General features: G+C 42.2%; 1 protein-coding gene across 4 annotated transcripts in view; it reads left to right on the top strand.

Moving 5' to 3' along the window:
• LOC114478574 (dysbindin-A-like) overlaps positions 1 to 6825 on the top strand; it is a 30843-nt gene extending 24018 nt beyond the window's left edge. For 2 of the 4 annotated variants that reach the window (XM_028471735.1, XM_028471739.1), the window contains exons 8-11: positions 1318 to 1464; positions 1647 to 1772; positions 4335 to 4507; positions 4904 to 6825. In XM_028471735.1, the coding sequence (XP_028327536.1) occupies positions 1318 to 1464; positions 1647 to 1772; positions 4335 to 4507; positions 4904 to 5068 (611 nt within the window). In that variant the 3' untranslated portion in view covers positions 5069 to 6825. Of the gene's footprint in view, positions 1 to 1317; positions 1465 to 1646; positions 1773 to 4334; positions 4611 to 4903 lie in introns of those variants that run through there. The other 2 variants (XM_028471736.1, XM_028471738.1) reach the window with 2 other exon arrangements.
• Positions 6826 to 26451: the final 19626 nt, after the last annotated feature.

The following is a 26451-nucleotide window of genomic DNA, read 5'->3' as shown; positions in this document are numbered from 1 at the left end:
TGTCTCGTTCTTCTTGTTGTTGTGTACACTAGTTAAAATCGCTGCTCCTCTGTTATTCGTGAACTGATCGGGCTGAAAATTGGTAGGTATAATCTATTGGTGTGTACGCATCGACGTTTGGAGCCAAATTTTTGATTGAAAAACTAAAGTCATTTTGTCATTCATTAGCGAGTCAAATATTAAGATGGTTCATTCAGATGGTTCAATTATTGGCATATACCAATATATAAATGGGACCCATTAGCCCGTACGTGTCACGGGGGTGCCAGGGGCCCACATTTTTCAAATGACTACTCCTCCATTAGTTCTCGTTAGATCAGAATGCAGTTTGGTGTTCATACTTTATGAATGAATATGATGAGATGCTGTGAGCCCTTTTTTTGAAATGGGGCCCGAGGGCCCACCCCACCCCATTTCCGGTAATTTCCAAATTTATGGGAACATAGTTGTGTGATATATTGTTTCAAAAGTAATTCAATGTAGATTACGATTATGCTTTGCACCCCCTCTTTTTTTCGTAACTTCCGTTAGTTGTTTTCTCTTTTATTAGTGGGTCAAATATTATGACGGTTGGTGGTACCGAATCATTGGCACATACCAATATATGAATGGGGCCCATTACTCCATATGTGCCACAGGTGCCCCATTTCTTTACTCGGTGGAACGAGACATTTGACTGAATTCCCCGGCACATGGTAAGTGCTATTTGGCACGGAAAAGTTCCGTGGGCCCGGCCGTAATTCATCCTGTTTTTTTTTAGCACAGATAGGATTTATAGCACATCTGTACTAGGTAATAGTCTCTACGATGCCAGACGCTGTGGCCTAATTATTGAAATGATTGACTCTACATGCATTGTTTTTTGCTTCTTTCTGGTTTCATGTAATTGTCTACTTGCCCGATGTATCACATAGCTTTTATTGTCAAATGAAGAAAAGCTAAAGCAAGGAAGAGTGTTATTTTAAGGAAGGAGAAAAGGAAACAATTGGAACTGAAAAACAACATTGATTGTTCCCATTTCTAAATATTAACAGTATCAGCTTCACTCACTCTGTTGATCAGTAATTCAGTTTTACAATGTAAACTGTGTACAGCACTAAGACACAGTACTGTCACTGTGTGTTAGTACTGTAATTATTACAAATATGCTGATGATGTGCTTGCCTGACTTAATTAATGACATTTATTGGGACACAGTCCTCACCCCAAGATCTAAGCTCTCAGCTGAGAACAACCTCTTTGAGGCTGACGCAAAGTTAGTTTTCATCACCTCTACCCACAGCTGAGATCTCAGCGTGTTTCTGTGTGTGTCTGCAGTGGAACTGGACTCGGAGCATGAACAGAAAGTTGCAGAACTGGAACAGGCCATGCAGCAAAAACTCAAAGAACGACAGAAAGTCTACGAGGAAGCTTTTAACCATGATATGAAGCAGTATCTATTCGCTGGATACCTGCATTCTAAAGGTAGGATTCATGAATGGGCATACAAAAAAAGATATTTGAAAACAAAGAAGCTGATGGTGTGAAAAGCAACATAGGCAGTATATTTAATGCACATTACTGACTAGTTGGATTCACCTGAACAGCTAAACCTTTACCTGGAGCTGACCTAGATCTGTGCACATTTTTTTTTTTTTTTTTTTCAGAGCCGACAAAGACTGAAGTTGGTGCTCTTGATGAAATGACTGTCGCCAGTGTATCAGACCAGGAAGCTTTGGATGATTTTCTCAACTCTGTTGATGACGATACAAGCACTTCATCCCTGACCTCAGGTACTGGTTTTATTTACTCTAACACTGAAATAAAGATTGATACTTTACAGTATATCATTCTTGCACAGAAATGACGATTCTCCAAAAGAGCCACTAATAAATGTTTTTTATCTTTTAAACTAATTTTAAACTAAAAGGATGTAACAAGGGCATGAGAAGAAACCCTGATGAGTCAGTGTCCGTAGACATTCACTTCATTTGGTACTGACAATTAATGAAGCTACTCATCGTTTAAATCATACTCTTGATCTTGTTCTAACATATGGCCTTGATATTAATGAACTAAAAGTCTACCCTGAAAATCCTCTGCTATCAGATCACTTTTTAATATCTTTTAACATTATCCTAGAGGATCTCGCACTGTGCAATAAAATAGTTACGAGTAGAAATCTGTCCAATAGTGCTGTGGCTAAATTTAAAGAGGCCATTCCTGCTGCCTTAAACTCAGTGCACCATCCAATAAATAACTATGATATTAATTATAACCCCTCTCAACTGGATCTGCTTGTCGATAGCTCTGCTAGTCTACTAAAATCCACCTTGGACTCAATTGCCCCATTGAGGGAAAAAACTATTAAACGTCAGAGGAAAGCTCCGTGGTTTAGCTCTGAAACTCACACACTCAAACAAACAACCCGTAAATTAGAGAGAATGTGGCGCTCCAATAAAACAGAGGAGTCACGAATACTCTGGCAAGAAAGCCATAGTAAATACATGACAGCCTTACGACATAGTCGATCTACATACTATTCCTCACTAATTGAAGAAAATAAAAATAATGCGAGGTACCTTTTCAGCACTGTAGCCAGGCTAACACAAAGTCAGAGCTCTATTGAGCCCATGATTCCTCTAGCCCTCAGCTGTGAGGACTTTATGACATTTTTTAACGATAAAATTCATAAGATTAGAGATAAAATTAGCCACTCCCTGCCTTCACCTGGGCCTGCTGTACCATTAAATGTAAATAGGCCTAACCTAAACTGTTTCACACATATAGGACTTCAGGAACTTAACTCTATTATTTCATCCTCCAAACCATCGACCTGCCTTTCAGATCCAATCCCAACTAAGCTGTTTAAAGAAGTTGTTCCCCTGGTCTGCCCATCTTTGTTGGAGACAATAAATATATCCCTATCAATAGGCTACGTGCCACAGTCCTTTAAAGTAGCTGTAATCAAACCCCTTCTCAAAAAACCTTCCAGCACTTTAGCAAACTACAGGCCTATACAGTGGTATGAAAAAGTTTGGGCACCCTTGTAAATGTTCATGATTTTCCTTTATAAATCATTGGTTGTTTGGATAACAAATTCCAGTTAAATTTATCATATAGGAGACAAACACAGTGATATTTGAGAAGTGAAATAAAGTTTATTCGATTTACAGAAAGTGTGCTAGAATTATTTTAACTAAACTTAACTAAAACTAGGAGAAGAGATCACATTACTCCTGTATTAGCCTCTCTGCATTGGCTTCCCATAAAATATAGAATAGAATTCAAGATTCTTCTTCTCACTTATAAAGCCCTAAATGGACAGGCACCAGTCTATCTCAAGGAGCTTGTAGTGCCATACAATCCCCCCAGAACACTACGCTCTCAAAATGCTGGACTACTCGTTGTTCCATTTGTCTCTAGAAGTAGTATAGGAGGAAGAGCTTTCAGTTATCAGGCCCCACTTCTCTGGAACCATCTACCAACCACGGTTCGGGGGGCAGACACCCCCTCTACCTTTAAGGTTAGGCTCAAAACATTCCTCTTTGGTAAAGCTTTTAGTTAGGAACCAGCTCATAGCTCATAATTAAGATGCAATAGGCATAGACTGCCGGGGGGGGGTCTGGCATGCTCGGTTGGAGAGAGGTTGGAGAGGGCGTTAAGAGAGAGGTAATTTAGGCTAGAGAGGGACCGGAGAGGGTCCCATTCCTCTCTCAAACACTCCCTCTATGTCTGCTTCTTCCCTTGTGTGTTTGCTCCTGTACTCCTTCTGGCTTTTGTCTTGCAGGTCCGTGGGATCCTCAGTGTGGAGTTACAGAGCCTCAGCGGCTCTGTCTCCACCCTCTCCTCTGCACACACCCAACACAGCATAACGTGGATGGCTGTTCATCATAGGAATGGGATCCACACAAGGTTCCTGCTGCTTAACAGAAGGTTTTCCTTGCCGCCATGATGAATTCATGTTGGGTGTGGGATACATATGTATGTGTATATACGTATATATGCATATGTGTGTATCCATAAAATGAAGAGTCTGTCCTTAAGACTGCTCTACTGTAAAGTGTCTTGAGATACCATTGGTTATGATTTGGCGCTATACAAATAAAGATTGATTGATTGACAAACTATTTTTTTTTGCAATTATGAATATGAGAAAGTAACTATGTTCAATCTACGTAGAAAAAATCTACATATTTTTTCTTACATTTTAATTACTTAGAAAAAAAAATCAACATATCTAAGGAACACAGCCAACCAATGCATCCAAACTCAACTCTTAATACTGTTTTTCAATTAGTTAAAATGCTTTTGTGTGGATTTATTGAAGTGTAAACTCCTGATTCTGTTCTAAGGTCCAGACGGAGGCTCTTACTCCTCTGAGTCTTTGAGCCAAGCTCTTGTCCAAACCAAGGATCCTCCTCAGTGGGACGCTGTGGCTCAGCAGGAGGAGGACGTGGCCTGTGAGGACACTGAGGAGCCTCTGGTTCAGTCGGACGAGGAGGAGGTCCAGTCTGATCTGACACTGGTTGGTCTGGATGATGCCATGCTCAGAGACTCTGATGATTGTAACTCTGAGGAAACTTCACCTTAGAATAGTTCAATATTAAACAGCTCACTGTTCACTTTAATTACCTGCTGTTTGCTTTCTGATTTATTGGATTTAGTTTGACGAGGACACTGGTTCTTCTATCAAACCAGCGTTCTAAGAGTTGATGGATTTAGCTGCATATTGTTTTTATTGTGTTATTCAATATTTTATGCAATTTCACTGTTTTAACATTAAATTCTTAAAACTGACGATTTTAAAACTCCGACGCCATTCAAGCACCAAACGTTCTCACAAAATTGCACGCTGACAAAATGATTTTATGTAAAATAAGGAATAACTTACTTAAATTACCAATATGTCTTGTTTCTGTAGACATCAATCCACCAAACACAAAACAACAGTCAATGTCATAATAAGCTGATTGGCACGGACGATTTAATATGGTTTTCATTGGTGCAACCCACATCCTCATCCCCACAAATGCCAGGTCTGTACAAATATGGCCCCATTTTAAAGCATTTATGTTTAACATTATAAGACTTGCTGCCAAGAATCATTGTTACAACAAAAATAATCTACAAACACGTGTCCTTACCGTTTGTGCTCAACTTATTTCAGCCTTAGACTGACAAACAGCTGCTGGCTAAAAGACCAACTGGAGAAGATGTGGAAGGTAAAGACCCACATGGTAGTACAGTAGTATAGGAGCACTTGGGGCAGTGAGTCCCAAACAGGAAGAACTGGTGGCTTCAACAGATTCCAGAACAACATGTGAAGCCTCAGCCTATAAGTGTGCAGTGCTAAGAACAGTTATGATGCCAAAGAACTCTCAGAAGAGCAAGACTCTGAGAAGACAAACATACCACTGTAGGGAATCAAATCCTCCAAGGTGAACTCTGACCTAGGGATACTAGTTTCAACATTCAATGGAGTCAGAAGGTCTGTCTCCCACTGTGAAATGCAAACGTGCCCCACAGGGGGACCTTCTCCCAATTCCTGTCCGAACAAAGGAACAGGAGAATCCAAGAACAGTTTTGCTCCTGTTATCGCCTCTCTGTTACATTACAATCAAAAGGAAACAATTAGTCAATGTTTACATGCTAAGTTTTCATACTCTTGGCTCCGACCCCCTACAGATTTTGTCACCTCCAGAACCCAAACCAGAGGTCCCACAGGACGTTGCAGAAATTGAAATTGCAAATATTGTCTGTCCTATGCCACTCTTTAGGTAATTCAATAACCAACGGAATTTTATTTTTAAAATGTTTCATCATTTAAAAGGTGCTTGAAATACTAGAAAACATCACAAAGCTTAGTTTAAGGTATTATACAGTTAACCATATGCTAAAGAAAAAACCTAACATGAATTTAGACATTCAGGTTTATGAAGTACTAACTATGCTATTTTTCAGCCGTGTCTGGTATCTGACTTTTTCATAATATATGATATATTAAGATATGATGTTGAAAAAATGTTTTGAAATATGTGGAATTAATTATTAGGCATTTTTCTATGTTTAGGAATTCCTTCTGTTGTCTGTCATTCCACTTCACACCACAAGCTGAAAGCAGAGACATTGACCAATCACCGATATGATCAACCAAGACACCTCCTCCAAAAGGCGTCTCCAAATTCTTTTAAAAAAAGACGCACTCCAGAAACTTTAGTTTTGGACGCGGGCGTTCATGCTCACACGTGTCCCTCATGTTTCCAGTCTTTCATTTAATTTTTCTTTTATTTGTAGTTGCATCAGTTAGACTTTTTAAGAACCTTGCTCGCAGCGAAAGCCTAAGACGCAAAAGAGCGTGCCTGAAAGCCGACCTTCCAACATCTGAATCGCGGACCAAAACGTGGTCCCTTCTCCTAGTCTGAAACCGGCTGCGATCATCCCCGAAGGGGTTGTGGACCGGCCAATAGAAACCCTGCTGTTTAATGAAACAGAACTCAACGGCGGCACGCCAGTGCAGCTATACTGACACACGGACGTTGTTCCTGCAAACCCAGAACGCCTCCAGGTCCAACCCAGACCGCATCTCAAGGTATGGACCAGTGAACAATGGTTCACTGGTCAGCAGAACTGACTCATCTAAACTACAATACATCCTCATTCAAACACTCATATCTACACTCCAGTTACATATACTTCACTCACAATCCACCACATGTTTGTCCGTTCTCCCCTGTCTGTCTTTTCCTCTTTGTTTAATGAGCTTGCTTTATGATTCTATTCTTTGTTTTTACAAAAGTTAGACTAGATTAGTTTAGAATAGTGATTCACTTTACTACATCTAATCCCCACTTTTATTAGGTTAGAAATGCATTTCATCATGGTTTAATCACCACATTGTTTTGGTTTCTTACTGAATTATGCAAATAAAAGGTTAAACTGTAATTGTTGATTCCTCTGATTTATTAAAGCTGTGTATTTTAGGTGTAGATGTGCTGTACAAATCCACTTCCCTGATTCAATACTTTGTTTAGTCTAAAGAAAAACTTAGACATATTTCCTCTTTTTAAGAGGTGGCACCCAGTAATTCGTTGAACTAATATTAATAATAATGAATATTCTCATTCATATAACCCATTATTAACTACCCTTGTCCTCCTACACCACCATGAACTTTTTATCCTTTAATATCATGTAAACTAACGAGTACTTTATAATACAGTTCGTGTATTACCGGGGAACGCCCGGTGTTGGTTTCCCTTTTTTCCGGAGGGAGTTTCCCTGTAATACACGGGGAGTTCACAGGCTGTATTATAATAGAAGTTATCACCTGAACCATAAGTCATATTCAGGATGAAGTGTTGTAAAAAGATGCAATTTGCACGAAATAATTGACAATCTAAACTATTATTTCTGTGTCCCGTTCAAGAGACATGATGGAAGGGAAGCATGTGGAAGAGATCTAATCACTTTATGATGTAAATAAAGAAATGGTATTGAGCCAATAAAATAAAATGCATATTCTCAGTCCAATGGCCATGTTACATTCTGATATGGCTTCATGTTCCAGTACTTAGTAGGAGAGCAACACGTAAAACATGCCCTCCAGGACTTGAGCTTACAATCACTTGCGTTTGGGTTTACAGGCTCTAATATCATTTGAAGCTTTTATTGGCTTTAGTGCTCTGCGATCCTGATGCGGATACATAGTTATAGAAGGTAAATAGATGGATACTCACCACTAGAAGCTAGGAGAACTCACAGAATCCCTCATAGTGCTCAAACATCACAGTGATCACCAGAGGGCATCACCATCCCAGCTTGTCTTTGTCTCGAGGATTCAGGAGCCTCACTGATGTTACTTTGGTTTCAGAGTAATAACATGCTCTCAGTGTAAAATAACACATCAAGAGACTGCAGATCTGGTGTAGAACCATATGAGGGATATTGTGTGTGTATTGAACAAGTAATGTGAAATATGTATAGAGGTGTGTCCAAATTATCAAACAACCTTTGGCCTGATGTTTCAATGTGCAATTTTTATTCATTGTCTTTACTGTGAAGGTGACACTCTTAGAACGTGAATAAATTTGATGGCCTTTTTCTCACTCCCATGTTCATCAAGTTAGAAAATTAAAAAAAGAAAAAATTAGTTAGGTGATGATGTGATCAAATTAATAATTATAGATTACACTAATTATCAATCTCTTAAAAAATATTTTTCAAAACAAGTATACTATACATGTTCAATTCAACTTTATTTATATAGTGCAAATTACAACAAAGTCATCTTGAAGCACTTAACACAATATAGTCCATAGTAAGAAATAAAGAATCCAACAAGATCCACATGAACAAGCATTTAGCAACATTGGGAAGAAAAAACTCCATCCGCTTCAACTGGTTGGGGTTAGTGAACAGAAGGGCAAACAAAATACGATAGAAGGTAGACAAGTTAAGTCGCGAACCTTTGATCTGTCCATCTGAGTGTTTCAGACTAGCTGAGCCACGAACTATTGATCAGGAACTGTCAGCTCCAGCATCAAGACACCTAAAACTGAAAAGAGGGCAAGGAGAAGGCACAGACTGCAGGAAAAACACGATACACTCGTCCCTAGTGGTTAGGGTAACATTAAACGTCTTGCGGCATCCTCCATGCTCTGAAATGCTACCACAACAGATGAGGTTTTGTCTTGTACTGGTCACACGTAATGACATATGGGGTGGACATCAGTGTTACGGCCCAGCCTAGGAGAACTGGACCGTAAGATGAAGGTGTGCCACCTTTCCCTGTTCTCAAGCAGACACATTGACAAAACTAAGTTTACAATTATTTATTCACAATTTTCTATAACACAAAAGAGAATTAACTAAAGGAGGGAGCTGTGGGCCAAAATAAACACAAATAAAATACGGCCGCTCAAAAGTCTCTCACACTCGTCCCACACTCCTGACTGTTGTCTGCTCCAATGGTTGAGACCAGTAAAGAGTGACACGATGCGCCTCTCTCTGCCCCGCCGTGCCGTCAGGCAGCGTTGTCTCCTCCCCTTTGACTGGTCGGCCTGTGCAGGTTAGACCAATCAGGAAGGGACGCGTCACTCCATCCCCTCCTCCGCAGGTGGAATGAATCCCGGATGATAGGCTGACACGACACACCCACCAAAGCACACACACACAGCATAGACAGACACACTCACATATACGACCTCAGTCGTAACATCAGTGTGAAGCACTGTGTGCAGTATGAATGGTTATGCAATGGGTACAGAAGTTGTCTACAACCCGGCACAACTGTGTCTGACTGGACGTCATCCCATTGCAGCCCATTAGAGCTATGTGTAGATGGTGGATCGTGTTTGAATCAAATGTTCGCGTTCTACTATATAATCTTATCTCTAAAGCCAGACTGAAAGCTCTTGTATAAATTGTTCCTATGTAGGTGATCACATAGTTGACCTGGAATGACTTTTTCCAGAACTTTGGAAACAAAAGGGAGATTGGATATTTGGTCTATAATTGAGGAAAGGTTTTTTTAAGGAGAGGTTTGATTACAGTGGTTTTAAAGGCCTGTGGCACCTAACCTGTTACTAGAGATGTATTAATCCAGTTCAACTTAGTGCTAATTAGTGGAAGAACATCTTTAAATTCCTTTGAAAGCGTGGTTCTAAATTTGTCTCATACCGAATCAAAAACCTGCCAGCCAGTCTTATTTGCGATAATTTACCGTCCTCCAGGCCCTAATTCTGAATTTCTATCAGAATTCTCTGAGTTTATATCAACTTAGTCCTCAGTTCTGATAAAATACTGATAGTAGGAGATTTTAATATCCATGTTGACAAAGATAGTGATAGCCTGAGCTCAGCCTTTATGTCCCTAATAGACTCAGTTGGCTTTTTTCAAACTATTAATGAAGCTACTCATCGTTTAAACCATACTCTTGATCTTTTAGAATATGGCCTTGATATTAATGAACTAAAAGTCTACCCTGAAAATCCTCTGCTATCAGATCACTTTTTTATATCTTTTATTTTTTTTTAAAGGATTTTTTTTTGGCTCTAGTGGCCTTTATATGACAGTTGCTTGACAGGGGGGGGGTCAGGGAGAGCAGGGGATGGCACGCAGGAGGGGGTCCCAGGCTGGGAATCGAACCAGGACCCGCTGCAGGTGGGGAGCTATGGCCTCTGTACATGGGGCGGGCGCTCAACCCACTGAGCAAAACACCGCCCCACTTTTTTATATCTTTTAACATTATCCTAGAGGATCTTGCACTGTGCAATAAAATAGTTCCGAGTAGAAATCTGTCCAGTAGTGCTGTGGCTAAATTTAAAGAGGCCATTCCTGCTGCCTTAAACTCAGTGCACCATCCAATAAATAACTATGATATTAATTATAGCCCCTCTCAACTTGATCTGCTTGTCGATAGCTCTGCTAGTCTACTAAAATCCACCTTGGACTCAATTGCCCCATTGAGGGAAAAAACTATTAAACGTCAGAGGAAACCTATGTGGTTTAGCTCTGAAACTCACACACTCAAACAAACAACCCGTAAATTAGAGAGAATGTGGCGCTCCAATAAAACAGAGGAGTCACGAATACTCTGGCAAGAAAGCCATAGTAAATACATGACAGCCTTACGACATACTCGATCTACATACTATTCCTCACTAATTGAAGAAAATAAAAATAATCCGAGGTACCTTTTCAGCACTGTAGCCAGGCTAACACAAAGTCAGAGCTCTATTGAGCCCATGATTCCTCTAGCCCTCAGCTGTGAGGACTTTATGACATTTTTTAACGATAAAATTCATAAGATTAGAGATAAAATTAGCCACTCCCTGCCTTCACCTGGGCCTGCTGTACCATTAAATGTAAATAGGCCTAACCTAAACTGTTTCACACATATAGGACTTCAGGAACTTAACTCTATTATTTCATCCTCCAAACCATCGACCTGCCTTTCAGATCCGATCCCAACTAAGCTGTTTAAAGAAGTTGTTCCCCTAGTCTACCCATCTTTGTTGGAGACAATAAATACTGTATATCCCTATCAATAGGCTACGTGCCACAGTCCTTTAAAGTAGCTGTAATCAAACCCCTTCTCAAAAAACCTACTCTTGATTCCAGCACTTTAGCAAACTACAGGCCTATATCTAATCTTCCTTTTATTTCAAAGATTCTTGAGAAAGTTGTGGCGGCTCAGCTCTGTGACTTCCTTCAAATAAACAGCCTGTTCGAGGACTTCCAGTCAGGTGTTAGAGCTCAACACAGCACAGAGACTGCTTTAGTTAAAGTAACTAATGATCTACTCTGGGCTTCAGATGAAGGACGACTCTCAGTGCTGGTTTTATTAGATCTTAGTGCAGCTTTTGACACTATAGATCACTATATTCTACTAGAGAGATTAGAGGAATTACTTGGAATCACAGGGACTGCCCTAAAGTGGTTTAAGTCCTACCTATCTGATAGGTACCAGTTTGTACACGTGAATAATAAGTCTTCTGTGTACACTAAAGTAAGCTACGGGGTTCCTCAGGGCTCTGTGCTACGTCCAATCCTCTTCTGTATCTATATGATCCCCCTTGGTAATGTTATGAGAAAATACTCTTTTAACTTTCACTGCTATGCTGATGATACCCAACTGTATGTATCAATGAAGTCAGGTGAGACAAATCAGCTATCTAAACTTGAGGCCTGTCTAAAGGACATTAGGGCCTGGATGGACCAAAATTTACTTCTTCTTAACTCAGACAAGACTGAGGTCATTGTACTGGGCCCACGACACCTTAGAGAAACCTATGCTAGCCTAACTGCCCTAGATGGCATTACTCTGGCACGAAGCACAACTGTTAGAAACCTTGGGGTTCTATTTGATCAGGATTTATCCTTCAACTCTCACATAAAACAAACTTCAAGAACTGCTTCTTTCATCTCCGTAACATTGCTAAAATCAGACCTATCCTGTCTCAGAGCGACGCCAAAAAGCTACTCCATGCTTTTGTTACCTCTCGACTGGATTATTGTAATTCTCCTTTTGAAGGCTGCCCGAGCAAGTCGCTTAAGACACTTCAGCTGGTTCAAAATGCTGCAGCACGTGTACTGACTAAAACTAGGGGAAGAGATCACATTACTCCTGTATTAGCCTCTATGTCTGCTTCTTCCCTCGTGTGTTTGCTCCTGTACTCCTTCTGGCTTTTGTCTTGCAGGTCCGTGGGATCCTCAGTGTGGAGTTACAGAGTCTCAACAACTCTGTCTCCACCCTTTCCTCTGCACACACCCAACACAGCATAACGTGGATGGCTGTTCATCATAGGAATGGGATCCACACAAGGTTCTTGCTGCTTAACAGAAGGTTTTCCTTGCCGCCATGATGAATTCATGTTGGGTGTGGGATACATATGTATGTGTATATACGTATATATGCATATGTGTGTATCCATAAAATGAAGAGTCCGTCCTTAAGACTGCTCTACTGTAAAGTGTCTTGAGATACCATTGATTATGATTTGGCGCTATACAAATGAAAGATTGATTGATTGATTGATTGATAAATAGTGGAGTTGGGATTGGATTTAAAAAACAGGTTGTTGATTTAGAAGCACTAACTATTGAGGTCAGTTCAGATAGACCAATTGGAGTGACACTACTATATGTAGCTGCATGTTGGGGATATTTTATGAGCTGCTTCATTCAAGAAATTATTGAGCACTCCTGCTGCGGGGACATTGTCTTTGTTTCTAATTGTTAGAATTTTATCAGTAAAGAATTTGATGAAGTCGTCACTGCTCAGGTTGACAGGAATAGAGGTTTCAACAGAACTGTGGCTTTTGGTGAGCCTGGCTACAGTGTTGAATAGAAACCTAGGATTGTTCTTGTTTTCCTTTATTAAAGTTGAATAATAAAAGCTTCTAGCTTTGCGGAAAGCTTTTTTTTTACAACATTTTCTGTTTGTGTGATATTTAGATATTGAAGGGAAACTATGTCGAGAGCTTCATGTCATAAGCTCACCACTCACTGTCTTCTTGGAGCTACTATATGTGGAGGTCTTTCACAAGGTATTTAAACTGTGCAAATTTTCACTGCGTCATGTGAGCATATTTTGTGCTGAAGTTAATAAAAACTGCTTTGAGAAATACCATGACTGATGTTTTAAATCAAGAAGGGCTCAGTCCACAAATCTGAATGACTTTAGAGATTTCCTTGTCACAAACCACACTAATTGTTGAATATGCCTATACTGAAGGGTGTAACAAGATTAATATTACACATATTTCTATACTAATTACTGTACTGAATATCAGTTGGTAAGCTAATAGGCCATAACAATTGGAAATTTACATATACATTTGCAAGGGTAATGCCTCTTGATTTATTATTTTTCATTTTTGAGTGAAATATGTGACAAAAGTTTGTGTCAAAAAACTTATATCAATGGGCACATGAATCAATTCAAATATATAGCCATAAAAGCAGGGATGTAAGTATTGTATATGTGATTACTGTATTACAGTTTGTGTGCCAGTGAGCCATAACAATAAGATCAACAAATGTCTTGTGATGCCTTTTCATTCATTTATCTTTTTTTTTTTTTTAAGTCCATGGTGTGGAGGGTACACCACAGAAAGGGTAGCACACGTAGGTACTTGTAACTGCCCTGAATATCTTCCATGTTACCCTTTGGTAGATCATATTCCTAAGGTCTGATCATTTTGCCTCTCTTGGATACCATCCAGCCACACTTGTCCTAGCTGTATATCCTGGTTAAGTAGATCAGTGAGTCATTGTCTCAGCCATTCTTAGCATACAGCTTGATGTGATCCATATAGAGCAGGTGACTGATTATTACTTTGTTTGGCAATTTTGAGTGCCTCTGGAATGGAAAGCTTATTGTATTTCCTTGGTGCCTCTATAATCACCATATTGCCCCTATGCAGCACTGCTAACTGGTGCTGTTCAAACGACTCTGCTAATCAGAACGTGCAGGTGTTACTCCGGTTTGGATTCACGGAGAATCATGTGTATTCTGATGAGTTTCAACCGAGTTTCGAAATACACATGAAAATACCTCCTCACTGCTCCATGTGTGCATTAAAGCAGAACTAAGTAACTTGCGCTTAGCGCTCCCCCTAAAAGTCTCTTTTGGTTATGTCTCTTCGTAAAAACTCTGCACACCCCACCGCCTGCCCCACCCCACATCTACATGCGCACCTTTGCTCTCCCAAGATGGTAGCAAATGATCACTGAAAAATCCTAATACAACAGTGATACTAAGGGTGCTTTCACACATATAGCATACCTGTCAAATATCCTGTTTTGGCCGGGAAACTCCCGTATTATACCCCTCTTTCCCGCCATCTTCTCGTATCAGTATTTTCCCATAAATATCCCGTATTTTAGTGTAATAATAATTAATAATAAAGATGCCTTACTAAACTGAACGCCCTCACTAGCCTCGCGAGAACTGCCACCTGAAATGGTCTGAGTGGCAGTTCTCGCGAGATTAGTGCTGACAGCGGGAGCAAACCTGGAAACAACTCAGAACAGAGATGATAAATGAAAACGTGCCGGCGAAAAAAAACAAACAACTTGAGTAAATACGTTGTGAAATGTGAAAGAAAGTTTACCTTCCTAAAGAGCAGCAGGATGGGACACAGTTACACGTTCTGTTAGATTAGTAACTGAGATTTTAACGTCTACCACAGCAGAAGGAACCACGTAAGTCACCATGAAAAATCAGCCAATCACAAGCGCCACAAATATACACTGCTTTAAAAAGTGTTAAAGAATGTAAAGTCTTTAATAAATGTGTCTAATAAGTCATTAGTGAATACCAGAGAACCACATGAGTCAGCATGAGAAATTATAATAACGTGTAATAAAATAAAATGTTAATGTCTAAGTTAAAGACAAGCAATGTGAAATTAACAGTAAATATACAATGTGTTGACTTGTATATAAACTGTAAGTATATTAAATAGACACATGTGCTTCATATACACATTTATGTTTTTATTTAGGCTGTTTTATAATTTAAGAATTAGAGCTGGGCGACATATCGAGATTCAAGATATATCGAGTTGGCAATATATAAAACTACAATATTGCATACTGTATATATATAGATATTATAGCTTATTATGTATCAAAATACTAGTTTTAGGAGTCGCTGCTTTTACTTCTCAGAACAATATGTAAAGCTCAGTTAGATTAATTAATGAGCGCACATATTGATCAGCTGTTTGTTAATAAATGTCCCTGTGTGGCATTTTGCATGAGCAAATTTAACCCAGAATTGTCTTTCTAGTCAGACTTTATTTGATAAAATGATCTAGATTTATATCGTATATCACCATTTTGAGAAAATATATTGAGATATGAGTTTTGGTCCATATTGCCCAGCCCTAGTAGGAATGTTCACAGCATTTCAAAGTAAATAAATGTCGACCTACCAGATTCTAATCACATAATTGTATTTAGTAAGTGGTTGATAAGTGGCTAATTTAGATTTCTTGTACACCTATCTTATAATATAAGGGATACTGGAGCTTGGTTGGGGGGGTGGGACGGCTGGTAGTGGGCGCCAGAGAATTTTCCTTATTTTCAAATCCAAAACTTGACAGGTATGCATATAGTCCCATGTGACCATGTGAACAGTATGAGGAAAAGAGACAAGTAAAATAAATAAATGATGTGGGAGTAATACGGAAGGAGTGTGGAAATGTGTGTGATGTGTTTGTTTGTGTGCTGACAAAACAGAAAATGGCCGTGTGAGTGCCTGTTGTCGTGGTGACGCGACAACAGTGTGTATGGATGCTGTCTGTTGCTGCTGAGCTGTCACTGCATGGAGTCGCTCCGTTCCGTATATGACCAATTTTTACTATTTAAAGAGCAAAAACTGCCACTTTGCAAATAGAACACAAAAACTGAGACTGACTGTTCATGCCAGTGTAAAATTAGAACCACGTCATCATAATGACATTCTTAGAAAAATAAATTAAAAAATTCTCTCAACATATATGTACCATCTACATTATATTGTGTGATGTTTTAATGTTGTGATACCTTGTTGCACGATACATCATCCCATCCTATAGGCACCTATTATCTGACATCAGACTAAGTGAGCATAGCCGCTCATTTAACCAAAGGAAAACTTGTTTGGTTTAATAGATAAAAACTTAGGGTAGCTAATTCAAAATGGCTTTGAGCAGATACAATTTGCTGCGAAGACATGCAACATCAAGCATGCTGTCACCTTTATTCGGGCTAATGAGGACAATGTATGAAGTGATGTTGCAACATGGCACATATCAATTATTTTACTGTCACAAAAGAAGCTGAAAGGGAAGAACTGCTCCTGGCAATGCTATTTGAATCCATTTGTTGGGCTTTATAGCACATTTAATTATAATGTACTGATAAGGCTGAAGGGATTAAGAGCAAGTCTTCATTGAAGCCACAGAAACGAAACACGAAATTTGATGCTACAAAGCGTGAGGGTTAATTCCACTTCTGCCACACACATGCACAAAGACACGCACACATACACAGACTATGTTTACTATCCTTGGGTTCATGTAATGAATACTGACACTGCAGAAAGAGAAAAACAAAAAAACATGGTTAAAATAACAGACTGCACAGCCTCGGCGAATCAACCATTCAGGGCTACAAAAACACTTTTGCATCCATACCATGTCGACCCTTTCACTTTGCAGAACAACCTCATGAACATACTACTGCACATCATTATGTGGTGAAGCTCTGGAAAAGTGATGACAAATCCTCTTTGATAACAAAAGGCTTTTTGAACGGGATCTGATTCACCATCTAAGGAGCAGAGCACAAGTAAGGCTTTTACATAACACTTCACTACATCAGACTTTGACATTGTTAATTTAATTATCCTGTGACCACACATTGTTGAAGTGCATTAATGTGAGTACATCCTAACTCTGTAGCAAGTCTTTGAACATTTCTCCCAATGCCTGATCTGCAGAGGCGATTAAACCTTTCAAGGTTACATTAACTGTTGCTGAGAGACATTTCCTTTTTAGAGAAGGGATGAAAGATGCCTAGGACCTGGCAGCACAGCTACATGAAAATGTGGTGTGTAGAGAACTAATATAGGGTCACATCTGGTGTACATGTAACCAAAATGTTGTCTATTACTGTTCCTGCCACAATTTTGTGTGATTCTGCCCGATTGCAATTTTCTTTGGTCATCTTTCAAATGAAAATCTTTACTAGTAGACTTTTCTCCATTGACCTCACAGCTTGTCTAAGAGGAGTGAGACATTCCCAGAAAATAGACATTTTATATTTCAAACCATAACTGAGATTGTAATGCTCTAAAGATTTGGTTCAAACAAAAAAACACGTCTGGATAAGCTATTAGGAAACTTTAGCCAATACATGACAGTGGATTAGAGTAAATACAATTTAAACATTCAGCTAAAAAAAACATGTTATGTGAAAGCAGTTGCTATGCAGAGAAAATCTATACTATTGAATTAATGGGAGTTAATGAAATGATCAGAATTATGCATGTAAAGCCTGTATTGTCTGCTCTTTGATCTTGAATGCATAAAGATGATGTAAAGACAAATCTTGGGGGGATAATCAGAATCAAAAATTGTAAAGGTTTTTATTCACCAGGTACAGTTTAGAACAATACAAGGAATTTAACTTGGTTAAAAATAAAGGTTACGTAGGAGGCCACATGAATACAGCAAATATTAAATTACTACTTAAACCAGACAAAAACCCCATTTTACCCTCAAGCTACTGTCCCATCTCACTTATTAACACAGACATACAAATTATTTCCAAAGCACTTACTTCCAGGTTAGAGAAAGTAGTACAGTCAATTATATACCAAGACCAGACAGGATTTATTAAAAATAGACACTCCACAGACAATGTTAGAAGACTGTTTTTATTTGATCAACATGGCACAGAACTCTAAAAAGAAAACAATAATCGCAGAAAAAGCATTCAATAGAGTCAACTGGTCATTCCTCCTTGCTGTCCTTGGCAAATTTGGCTTTGGAGAATCATTCATACAATGAATCTCCACCCTATACTCTAAACCTAAGGCCTTAGTAACCACAAACAAAATAACATCCCAAAGCTTCACACTGCAGAGGGGAACCCTACAAGGTTGCCCACTCTCACCTTTGCTTCTTGCAATATTTGTTGAACCTCTCGCAGCAGCTGTTCGTCAGAATACTGTTATTAAAGGAATCCACTCATCCATTTCAGAACACAAAATTAATCTTTATGCGGATGATATTTTACACTATCTGGAAGAACCCCAATCCTCATTAGAAGAAGTATTTAAACTAATAAACAGCTTCTCTAAATTATCAGACTATTCCATTAACTGGTCAAAATCATCAATCCTTCCATTGACAAAGAATTCATGGAACCCAGCAACCCAAAACCCACAATACCCCTCCCCCACAAATACAATTAAATATCTAGGCTTAAATATATCACCAAACCTAAATGAATTAATTAAACTGAACCTGGATCCGCTGTTGGATAAAGTCACAAAAGACCTGCGGAGATGGAACAATCTCCCCATCTCACTCCTTGGCAGAATAGCCTCAGTTAAAATGAAAATCTTACCTAAAATAAACTATCTGTTCTCTATGATCCCACTGAAACCACCAACGCAATGGTTCAAAAGATTAGATTCTGCAATTACAAAATTCTATGCTAGGAATAAAAAACCCAAAATAAGCCTTTCAACTCTTCAAAAAAATAAAAGTGAGGGAGGGTTAGAAGCCCCTAATTTCACGCATTAATACCTAGCAAACCAAATTCTATATTTAACAGAATGGCTAAAACCAAAAGAATACCACAACACCTGGCTAGAAATAGAACAGCTAGACTGCAAACATATTAAACTCTCTGATCTCCCTTTTATCACTGTGACCCTCAAACGTCATAACTGCTTTAAAAACCCACTGATTGCCTCCACCCTGACTGCGTGGTGGAGAGCCCTGGACATTACAAATGTTCAATTAAAAACTAGCATGCTGTCTCCAATCTGGCACAACCCCGACTTTAGAAACAGAAAAACACCGCTCCATCTAAAAACATGGGAAGATAGCGGAATTATTCATCTCCAAGACCTCTTCGAAAATGATAAGCTCAGGACATTAAACAATCTAACCCAAACATTTAATATAAATAAAAGTAATTTTCTTCAAGACTTACAAGTAACAGAGACAATTAAGAAAAATTCGGCAATAGATTTAATCACCTTACAACCTCCAGAACTGGCCATATATATGAAAAAATCTCAACAAAAACAAAAAAAAACTCTCAAAAATATACAGAGCACTCTTGAACACTAACTCTAATCACTTACCAATCGCTAAATGGGAAGGTGAACTCTCAATCACTACGAACACCGATTTCTGGACAGAAATTTGTTGTAATACTTTTAAGATGTGTAGGGAACAAAAGCACCTCAAGCATAAATCTTCCCCCTTTGCTAGCAGGAATGAACCAAGGAGCCTGTCTTTGTGTTATCATCGAACTGTTTACACACAACTGCCCCCGTAACTCTGAGATGCAGGACTAACCCCACTATGTGGTCTTTGAACTTCTTACCGGAGCCGCTAAGACTGAACCAGCTATGTGAAGTACTCAGTATGAACCCGTCTTTTACGACTCCCCTTCCGGCCAAACAAAAGGACCAGAGAATCCAAGGACAGTTTTCCCTTATATTACCTCCCTGCGACATTTATGATCAAAGAAGAACATCCCTCTTCTCCCCCTTTTTAAAACAGATACTGTGGGATGCTATAAGTTCAAAGAACGGTCCCAATGCCCTTTGACCCCCTGTGGTGAGATATCACAGGAAGACGCTTACCAGACCTTCACTGAGAGGTCTCCTAGTGAAGAAAGGAGAACAAAGAAATTGTATTATGTTTGAAAAGTTAGAAATGAGAACAACGAACATGTGTTTGACTGAAAAATTACAAATGAAAACATTGTTGTGGAATGATTTCTCCAGAAATTGGAATTACAAATATTGCTGTTCAATCACACTCGTTTCATGCAAGACAATAACCAACAGAATGCTATTTTAAAGTGTTTATCATTTAAAAGTGCTTAAAATTACCAGAAAAACATCACAAAAGTTAGTTTGAGGTATTTACTGCGACCGTATAGTTAAGAGGAGGCATAACATGATTTTTGACATTTATGTTATGAGTAATTACAGGTAAAATGCATTAATTAGTTCCTAAAGTGATTCGAGGCTATTTCCTAGTCGTGTTTGGTATCAAACTCTTTCGTAATACATGATATTTCAGGATATGATGTTGAAAAGATGTTTTGAAATATGTGGAATTAATTATTAGGCATTCTTTTATGTTTAGAATCATCCCTTGTCGTCTGTCTCTGTCTCACACTCACACACACCCAAGACACACCCACAAGCTGAAAGCAGAGACATTGACCAATCACCGACATGATCACAGAAGGATCCACCCAGACGCCTCCTCCAAAAGGCGTCGCCAAACGTCCTTTAAAAAAGGACGCGCGACCAGAAACTATAGTTTTTGGACGCGGGCGTTCATGCTCACCCGTGTTCCCTCATGTTCCAGCTTTCATTTATTTCATGGTAGAAACAGTTAGATTTTTGAGACAACAGTTGCTTGGTTCGGACGAATCCGGCACCGAGGGACGTGCATAACAGCCGAAAGGAAGCCCGGCCCGCGACCCGTTGTGGTTAGCCAAGAGCCATTATCGAAGCCAGCTGCGAAGGCCTAACCGCCCGGATCGGCTGAAGGGGCTAAATTCTGTGGAACCGAAACAGAACCAACGGTGGCACGTCCTGCTACATTGCTTCAACAGCACCTCTAGGTCCAGCCTGACCTCACCTCCAAGGTACCAGAATGAACTTTCATCAGCAACTTCATCCACAATAGATCACATACATATTTCCATAACTACAAACTTACACGCATTAACAACTTGCTACACACACAGTACATCTCATTCATGTTTGTTCGTCTCCCCCTTGTCCGTCCTCCTCTCTTTGTTATGAGCTCTCTTTATTTTATTCTTTGATTTTATGATTTTATTATAGAATTTGTATCCTACATTTTTATTCAATATTTAGTAGACTAGCATCCTCCTAGATTAGTGATTTCACTTTATTACATATAATCCTCACTTTTATTAGCCTAGAAATGCATTTTATCATGATTTAATTATCCCATTTCAATTGATATTTGACTGTGTTAATTGTTGACTTTTGAATAAAAGGTTAAACATAATATTTGATTCCTCTGATTCATTAAAGCTGTGATGATGGTGTAGATGTCTGGTAGAATTCACTTTTCCCTGGTTTCACATTGATGAGTTTAGTCTAAAAACTTAGACATATTTCTCCTGTTAAAAGGAGTGGCACCCCGCAAATTTGAAGTAATATTAATAATCATAATTAATATTCTCAGTTATATAACCCATTGATAATAACTCATCTCATCTTCCTACAGATGACTAAAAACACAAATCTTCAGCTAATTCAATACAAGGTCCTCCACAGATCCCACATTACTTAACAGAAAATGTATAAAATGAGCTTCTCCTCAACAGACATCTGCTCTCAGTGCACCCAGGGAACAGCTGATTCATATTTACATGCCGTATGGCTTGTTTGCCAGTTCAACAGTTTTGGTTTCTAATCACTGAAAAACTGTCCTCCATTTTGGACTGCAAGGTTCCTCTATCTCCAAATCTATATCTTTTAGGAGACCTGACTATGCTTGAAATTTCAAGAAAACCAATCACAATCCATCCTTGTGGCACTCACCATAGCAAAAAAAAAACAATATTAGTGAATTGGAAAGATAAAAAATCGTTAAGCATAAACCAATGGCGAAATCTCCTCATAGAATTTATTTCCATGGAAAAGATGTCTGCTCTCAGAAAAAATAAAATAACCTGCTTTGAGGAGCGTTGGACTCCTTTTCTAATTGCATTGAATCTCGATTTTTCAATTTTAGCCTGATGATCTAGCCTGCAAGCCACTGCCAGCACCACTCTTTACTAACACACTGATCTAACTGTAGACCTGGACATCCATGGGCTTGTGGGGTGGCCTTGACCTGGGTGGCTCGAGTCGGTTGCTGGGGTGTTTTGGGTGCCTCTGCGGGGGCGTGCGTCCCTTTTGGGTGATCTCGTGGTCCCTGTGCGGTTTGGTGTTGCTCTCCTGCCCCCTTCGTACACGTCTGGGTGGCCCTTGGGGCTGGGGGCCTGCGTGTTTCTCTGCCACTCTTTCCTCTTGCTCTCTGGCCCCCTGTCTCGTCCTCCCCCCCTCCTCCGCCTTCTCTCTGCGTCTGTTCTCCCGTTGGGTTTGGCGTGGGGGGCTCCTGTTGGCCCGGGATGCTGGTGGGGGGACTGTGGCCTTTGCTTGGGGGCGGGTGTGGCTGCGCCGGGTGGGAAGCTTGGGGGTTGGCTCGTCTGGGGGCCTGGGGTGGTGGAGTTCGTGGCTTCGGGACGGAGGGGTCCGGGGTGGGGGTGGCGCTGGGGGTGGCTGCTCTTGGGGGCGGCGATTGCATCCTGGGTTGTTGCGTGGCGGGGTGTTGCGGCACCCAGCACGACCCAGGGGGCTCACTTGGGGGACTGCAGGGGCCGGCTTGTGTAGCTTCGGGGGAGGGAGGGGTGAGGTGTGGGGCCTCGCCCGCGCTGGGGCCTCCCCTGGGTCGTGCTGGGTGGGTGTGTGTGGGGGCGCGGCCGGTGGCTCCTGTTCTGGTGGATCCGTGTCGGGAGTGGTTGGTCTGCTGGCTGGGGGCGCCGGGCCCTGTGGGTGCCGTGTCTGGGCGGGGGTGTCCCGGGGGTGGGTCTTTGGGTTCGGCGTCTCGGGGCTAGCCCCCCCGCCGTCTGCCCGGGGACTGGCCGCGGTTCAGCGGGGTGCCGCACCGCCTTGGGCGGGGTGGGGCTGGTGGCTGGGGCCCGCTGTCCTCCGGGCTGTGCTGGCATCGGTGGTGTATCATGTCGGCGCGTGGGTGATTGGGGGTGGCCTCCGTGGGAGGAGGGTGCTCTGCTGGCGACATTGGTGTGGGGTTGCGGTGCCTGCATGGGTTCGCCGGTCTCCGGTTGTGCTGCTCGGCGCGTCCCTGGGGCCCGCAGTGCTGTGTGCCTGTCTGCGCCATCTACCCTCTCCGGTGGCCTGCCATGCGGATGGGCAGGGCTCCTACCAGACAGGCCTCCTACATGGGCACTTCACATCACTCACTCCCAGCTGGTCTGGCTCACCCACTTGTTGCACCACACTCACATACCCAACCCTTGGGGGGCTGGATGGTGGGGCTGGGGGTGGAGAGGGCCGTCGCCTGTGCTACTAAGTAGTGGCACGGGGGTGGCACTGGCGGTGGGGGGCGGGATACTGGCGGGGGGCCTTGGGGTTGGGGGTTGGGGTCGGTGGCGGGATGCGCTGTGTGCTGGGCTGCTTGGGGCTTCCTCGGATGTGTGTGTGGGGGGCGGTGGCTGCTTCTCAGCCTGGGATCTTGGGGGCGTCTGGGGGGTTGCTCGGCCGTGGGGGGGTGGCCTGGGGCTCCCTGGCCCCCACTCTTTCTGCTGGCCTGGCTGCATCTGCGGGCCCGGGGCAGTTCCTGGGTTTGCGGTAGCGGTTTTTTGCACATATGCTGGTATACAATGCACTGGCACGCCTTGGGATGTGGGATAAAACTCATACTGGGCTTAACTTTAGACACGTTAATCCCAAATACCTGCTTTAGGTACTAACCACTCACTCATTCCCCCTGTTCACAGCCACCACCATTATAGCTAAGCTTCACACTTGTCACTATACTGGCTTGATTACACAACATAATAAGCACAATACAACTTCACATCTCAACCTCACTGTAAAACAATCTATTCTCCCCACCCTTTCTATTTCCTACCTTGAGTCTCACCTCCCTGCTCCCCCCTCCACTTAGGTGTAACACTGCTCTCCCTTTTTATATCCTCCCTATAATAAAAGATTTCTTACCCTTCCTTAGGGAGGGCTGGTGATGGTCACAATTAAGCAATAAAATAAGGGGGAAGAGAGCAGGGAGGAGCGACTCAAGGTAGAGAAATGGAAGGGTGGGGAAGAGTTGATTACTGTAAAGTGAGAGTGAGATGTGAAGTTGTAGGCGTGAGGCTAATCTAGTGGTTGTGGGCAGAGGGAAGGAGTGAGTGGTAATACCTGAAACAGGTATTTGGGATCACCGTGTCTAAAGTTCAGCCCACTACAAGTTTTATCCCACAGTCCAAGGCATGCTAGTGCATCGTAGACCGATGTATGTGCAAGATACTGCCACCGTAAACCCAAGCGCTGCCCCGGACTTGAGGACGCAGCCAGAATAGCAGAAAAAGCCGGGGCCAGGCTGAGCAGCCCCCCAGACGCCCCCGAGACATCAAGCCGAGAGGCAGCCACCGCCCCCCACATACACACCGAGAAGGAGCCGGCGCACTCCGCCACCGCCCCAACCCCCCAACCCCAAGACCCCCCACCGACCACCGCCCAGAGAGCCCTCGCCGGGGACCCCAGCAGAGGGGCCAATGCCCATGCCCAGCAGATGGCCAGAGCCACGACGAACGGGCAGCCGGCGGGCACCCGTCAGTGGGCCCAGAGCTAGCAGGGACCGGGCCCCAGGCCAGAAGGACCCGGAATAGAAGCAGCACCAGCGCCCTGGGCAATGAGGGGACGCCGCACGCCGCACCGCCAGCCCCCAGGCGCACCGACCCAGCCCCCCAAAGTGCCCCAGGTCACCCTTTTTTGACACCGCCAGCGCGATGCGCCTCAGTTATTGCTAAAGTCCCCTCGACGCACCGCCAGCCCCCAGGCGCACCGACCCAGCCCCCCAAAGTTCCCCAGGTCACCCTTTTTTGACACCGCCAGCGCGATGCGCCACAGTTATTGCTAAAGTCCCCTCGACACCCCACCCACCCCCAAGGGCCCAGCCAGACCGCCACACCGGCATGCGGATGCAAATCAGAGGCGGTACTTTGGGTACCGCCCAAGCAGGGGCCACCCCACGCCGCACCCACTTTTATGCAGGAGCAAGGCCCGCACCACCCAACCCGGAAGACCCACACCAGGACTGGCCAAGCCCCCCAAGAGCACCCCCCTGGGACCGGGAACCCCCAAGGGCGAGACCCCAGGCGAAGCCCCCCGGGGAGCACCCCCCCCAACCCAGCCCACGAGCCAGCCACAGTCAAGCAGGACCGCACAGCCCCAGACGGCGCAAGGACAGTAGCCCAGGCAATGCCACCCACCGGCGCGCGAGTGACTGGCGGCCGCCACCGCTGGAGGGAGGCACTCCAATGGCACCCACCCAGAGCGGAACAGTAGTCCCCAACTAAGGGCGCCCTGGACCCACCCACCGATCCGCAGATAACCGCAACCACCGGAACAGCTAGTGCCGCCCCCCAGCAAACAGCATCCTACAGAAAAGGCTCCAAGTTTACTCCCAGGGAGGATATATAGCAGCTTTCTGTGTGGGATTTGCATGTTCTCTGTGTGGGATTTGCATGTTCTCTGTGTGGGATTTGCATGTTCTCTGTGTACTTGTTTCTTTCCAAAGTTGCAGATACCAAGATTTCAGGCAACAGTCATCACTAATAAGTAATTTTTGTTAGCCTGTGCTTTACCTGTAATGAGCCAAAGAATCACAGTTTATGACAAATTAATAGAAACTCAGAATTTGCAAAGAGTTCTGCTTTTAGGGCTACAAGTTACCATTTAATGAACATGCTGTGTGAGTTTAAGATGCTATTTTGAAAAAATTGCATACCTAATTTTGTAATTGTCTTAATCCCATTGCGATGTTAAGTTCAATAAATAAAAATGAAAAAAATAAATCATTTTTGTTGTTGCCGTATTGTTATGAGTTTGAAATGTGGACCATTTTGTCATAAAAGCACCTATGTCAATGATGGAGTTAATCTTTACCGGTCAGCACACATACTGTAGCTGAATTTTTAGTATCATTCGTTACATTAGAGAGAGCTGAATCAGTATTAGTTCGGTCAGTTCAGATGAGGGAGCTTGTGGGCTCTGCAGGGCTTTGTTGTTTACCATTATTCTCTTCCTTGAAAATTGGCTGATAGTTGCCCAGACAAGCAGGAGGTCCACCCACCATTTGTCCAAGCGGCTCTAACAGCCCTGGAAGCACATTCACACTAAATGATGTCCGAGCCATCAAACTCTGTGTGTGTCTGTGTTAGCTGTGTTGGTGCTGAGATCAAGCCTTTGATTTGCAAATACAAACTGCCTTCTTTTCTGTTGCTCTGTCTGTGTGGAGGCTGGCACAGCAGCACATTACTGCTTTGGATTTGGTGCCTATTTTATATTCACACAGTTATGGATACATTTCTAGCATCTATTATTTTCTTGTCTTCAGCAAAGGTGTGAACAAGAGAAACGATTCATCTTTGCCAACAGAAAATCTCAGA

This window comes from Gouania willdenowi, chromosome 16 (assembly GCF_900634775.1).
Source record: "Gouania willdenowi chromosome 16, fGouWil2.1, whole genome shotgun sequence".
Classification (NCBI taxonomy): Eukaryota; Metazoa; Chordata; class Actinopteri; order Blenniiformes; family Gobiesocidae; genus Gouania; species Gouania willdenowi.
The sequence above is the reverse complement of the archived record's forward strand: the minus strand, read 5'-3'. Positions and strand labels throughout refer to the sequence as shown.